General features: G+C 40.8%; 1 protein-coding gene across 1 annotated transcript; it reads right to left on the bottom strand.

Moving 5' to 3' along the window:
• Nucleotides 1-329: 329 nt before the first annotated feature.
• Nucleotides 330-3598, bottom strand: LOC139194719 (uncharacterized). The gene is made up of 6 exons (XM_070819623.1): nucleotides 3408-3598; nucleotides 3008-3134; nucleotides 2717-2799; nucleotides 2073-2357; nucleotides 1391-1983; nucleotides 330-748 (listed from the first exon to the last, which is right to left on the bottom strand). Exons 1-6 carry the CDS (start codon nucleotides 3596-3598, stop codon nucleotides 330-332), a joined length of 1698 nt encoding a protein of 565 aa, XP_070675724.1.
• Nucleotides 3599-4216: the final 618 nt, after the last annotated feature.

The raw sequence follows: 4216 nt of genomic DNA, 5'->3' as shown, positions 1-4216 counted from the left end.
GACAAATTAAACATCTGCTCACATACTCTGCTACATCTCGTTTCATTCCTTCCCAGTAATAGAAAGGATAAATGGTGCGATACAATTTAGTACTTCATGGATGCATAGCATAAGCTAAAGTATGAGCCTCATCAAGAATTTCCTTCTTAATAGCTTCATTATCTTTAGGCACGAACAAACAGTTCCTTTCAATAACGATCCGTCTTTACGGATGATGAATTTATCATTATTCCCTTTTAACACTTGTTCCTTTAATTCGGCGTATTCTGGATCAAGTTCCTGAGCTTCTATGACCATGTTTACAAAGATAAGTCTAACCTGAAAATGTGCTAGCCAAGTTGCTCATCAAGTTCCAAATTAATACCAGTTTCCTGAAAAGAAAATAGTAACAGAATGTGTACAGCTTGAAGTGATGCAAGCTGCTCGTGATGTTTCCGACTAAGAGCATTAGCCACGGCATTAGCATGCCCATGATGGTACTCAATCAAACAGTCATAATCACTGATAAGCTCCATCCACCTTATCTGTCTCAAATTCAACTTATTCTTGGTGAACACATACTTAAGACTCTTATGATCCGTAAAAATACGATATTTCTCTCCATATAAGTAGTTCCTCCAAATCTTCAAAGCGAAAATCACAGCTCCTAACTCCAAATCATGAGTGGGATAATTTCTTTCATGGGTTTTGAGTTGTCTGGAAGCATAGGCTATAACTTTTCCATGTTGCATCATTATATACCCAAAACCTGATAGAGAAACATCATGGAAAAGCGAGAATAGGGGCCTGAGTAAGGCGTCGCTTAAGCTCCTGAAAACTTTGTTCACAATTTTCATCCCACACAAACTGAACACCTTTACGAGTCAATTTAGTAAGAGGAAGAGCAATTGCAGAAACATTCTAAATAAATCTTTGATAATACCCTGCCAAACCCAGAAAACTTCTTATTTAAGTGACACTCTTCGGTTGTTCCTAGTTAGACACTACTGACACCTTTTAGGGATCCATACTGATTCCTTCAGCAGAAACTATGTGTCCAAGAAAACCAACCTGAGTTAACCAAAACTAGCACTTACTGAACTTGGCATAAAGCTGGTTGTCCCTCAGTTATTCCAGCACTAGCCTCAAATGCTTCTTGTGCTTATTCACACTTCTAGAATAAATTAAAATCTCATCAATGAACACAATCACAAACCGATCCATATACGGTCTAAAGACTCTGTTCATCAGATCCATGAATGTTGCAGGTGCATTTGTCAATCCGAAAGGCATGACACGAAATTCATAATGCCCATACCTCGTACGGAAAGTAGTTTTCAGGACATCATCCTCGTAAATCCTCAATTGATGGCAACCCGATCGAAGATCAATTTTGAAAATATCTGAGCACCTTTCAATTGATCAAACAAATCATCGATCCGAGGCAGAGGGTAATGATTCTTCACCGTCACCTGACTCAGTTGCCTATAATCGATACAGAGTCTCATTGATCCATCATTCTTTCTAACAAAATGAACAGGAGCTCCCCACGGGGATATACTCGATTGGATGTAACCTTTGTCTACCAATTCCTGGAGTTGGATCTTCAATTCCCTCAACTCCGCTGGTGCTATTCGATAAAGTGCCAAGGAAATAGGATTTGTACTTGGGAGTAAATCGATAGTAAACTCAATTTCCCTCATAGGTGGCAACCCCGGTAAATCATCAAGAAACACATCGATGAAATTCCTTACAACTGGCACATTTTCTGGACGTAAAGAAGGTTCATCTTTCACAACTACGTGGGCTGAAAACCCTACACAACCCTTATTCAGCAACCTAGTTGCTCGAATGGCAGAAATAAAACTATTGGGGAGGACACGTCGCTCACCCATAAATGTAATTGCTGGAAGTCCTAGTCGATTGAACGTCACGATTTTCTCGCAACATGCAACATTCGCTTGGTGCTTAGATAGCCAATCCATTCCCAGAATGACACAAACTCTGCCAATTTGAAAGGAATTAAATCAATCTCTAAGTTTTCCCCTTCCACAATAACTGGACAATTTTGATATTGCCATTGAGCACAAAACAATTCACCACTTGGCATTTGAATCAACATATCAAAACCTAGTGGCTGAGGTTGAGAAGGTATAACCCGAGCAAAAGATGAAGAAACAAAAGGCTGTGTAGCACCCGGATCAATTAAAACTCTAGCCCAAGTATTACAGACAGGTAACTTACCAGTGATAACTCGAGGATCCTGATCAGCCCCATGCTGAGTCATGACGTTCATACGTCCATGAACCTGATACCTCACATTATTGTTCCGACCGCCATGACTTCTAGAACTACGTCCTGCTCTGTTCCCCTGATTACTGTTACCAGAATATGTTCCAGCCTGCTACTGGGTCGAAAACTGAGCACTCCTGTTGTCACTCCCTCTAAAACTCTGGCTACCTTTGCCACCCAACTGCAGACCTCTGTTACCCCTGTAGTTATGATTAGTACTGCTACCATAACTCCGACTACTACTGCCACCGCCATCATAGCTCTGTCAGGCGCTAAAATTCTGAACTGGGTGATATCCACTGTAGCTTGAGCCAGAGGTAAAATCACTAAGCGGTGGTGCTGAAGGACAATCATGAATAAAATACCCAATACCACCGCACCTGTGACAAACTACAACAGTTATTCCACAACTTCTTCGATGATGTAACCCACACTGATTACATACCATATAACTTGGAGTGAAATGATCGAAACATCATCTCGCCGACTCGTTGCCTGAGCCTTCACTGGACGACCCTGAATCCCAACCTGGTCATTTAAAGGAAAAAGAATGTCTGGGACCTACATAATTGGAGGGACCCACTGATTCTCTGGTACTCCACGATCGAAAATTCTGACTCATTTGATTCTGATTCCGCTGTTTATTCTATCTCTGGGATTGGATCCAAGTCTGAGGTTGATCCTGCATCTCCGTATCCCACTTAGACTGTTCTATATTCAGACTTATCTTGATTACTTCCTCATAAGTTCTGGTTCTCTGAGCAGTTACCAATGTACGGTACTCCTGGTTCAGTGCAATTATCGCCTGATCCATCTGTGCTTGTGGATTATCATAAGTCTCATCATGATGCCTAGCCAAGCGCCTGAAAGTATTGTCAAATTTTGTGATGCTGAGGTCACCATGTCGGAACTCTAAATATTCCTGCCTCTTCCTCAATCTGTAGCTGGGGCTTAGGAAGTAAGTAATAAAACGTTTTCTAAAGGTAGCCCATGTCATCTGAGAACCAGGTGGACGAGATTCCTTTGTTGATTTCCACCAACTCCTAGCATTACCCTAAATAAAGAAACCTGCAGTATTTGCCCACTCATTTAGAGGACACTTCATCGCCTCTAAAGTATCCTCCATTTTCTCTAACCACTGCTCAGTCTCCTCACAATTCCCCATAGTTTTCAACTTAGTAACCCCATAACTTCTAGCAATTTCTAAATACGTCTGATTCAGCTTATGACTCGGAAAAGCATTCATTAATGCAATGGTAAACTGCTGGATTCCCCCCATTATAGAAGAACGAGGTTGTCGAGGCACATTCCTACCAGGATTAGCCATGATTCTGACAAAGACAACAAGATTTAGAAAGACTGAAATTTACCAAATTGGTGGAAAGAACCCTAACCATGTTCTGATACCAAATTTGACATGTCCCGACCCCGATATGCTTATGTTCCTCCTAATCATTACTCTTGTAATCAATAAATGGCTTTCGTCACCCTCAAGTGTTGGCCAGCACGTGCCTATCCGGGTATTCAGAGAATATTGGGGTCGGGATGTGTCAATCGTGTCGAGCACGAAAAATGTGTTAACTTTTTCTAAGTTTTGAATGACTTGGACGACTTATCGACATTCTAGAACATCATTTTGGCGAACACTTTTAGACATTAAATGAAGAAATCGCCTACCAAGGAAAATCCCGTTTTGGTATAAGTGGAAGGCCCCAAAACAGGGCTAATGTATTGATAATTGTGTGCCACCAAAGATTTACCAATCAAATCCATTACATTTATCTCGTTATCATTATCAATCCTTTCGAGTTAGGATCCAATAATAGTTTTGATTCCTTGGCAGTATCCATTAGTATACCATTTATCGGAATTCCTACGAAGTTGTACTTTCGTCAAAATTTCCAAAAATGTCTTTAGTGACACTCCAACCAACACTAGTCTTAGA

The sequence above is a fragment of the Malus domestica genome, chromosome 03 (assembly GCF_042453785.1).
Source record: "Malus domestica chromosome 03, GDT2T_hap1".
Classification (NCBI taxonomy): domain Eukaryota; kingdom Viridiplantae; phylum Streptophyta; class Magnoliopsida; order Rosales; family Rosaceae; genus Malus; species Malus domestica.
The sequence above is the reverse complement of the archived record's forward strand: the minus strand, read 5'-3'. Positions and strand labels throughout refer to the sequence as shown.

Bases quoted from the DNA above. Each gene is read 5' to 3' on its own strand.
- LOC139194719 (XM_070819623.1), bottom strand. From the start codon at position 3,598: ATGGCTAATCCTGGTAGGAATGTGCCTCGACAACCTCGTTCTTCTATA. The intron at 2,800-3,007 runs GTAATCAAGATA...TTAAATGACCAG, and splicing joins GAACCAGAACTTATGAGGAA to GTTGGGATTCAGGGTCGTCC. The intron at 2,358-2,716 runs GTATGTAATCAG...TTCTGGTAACAG, and splicing joins ATTTCACTCCAAGTTATATG to TAATCAGGGGAACAGAGCAG.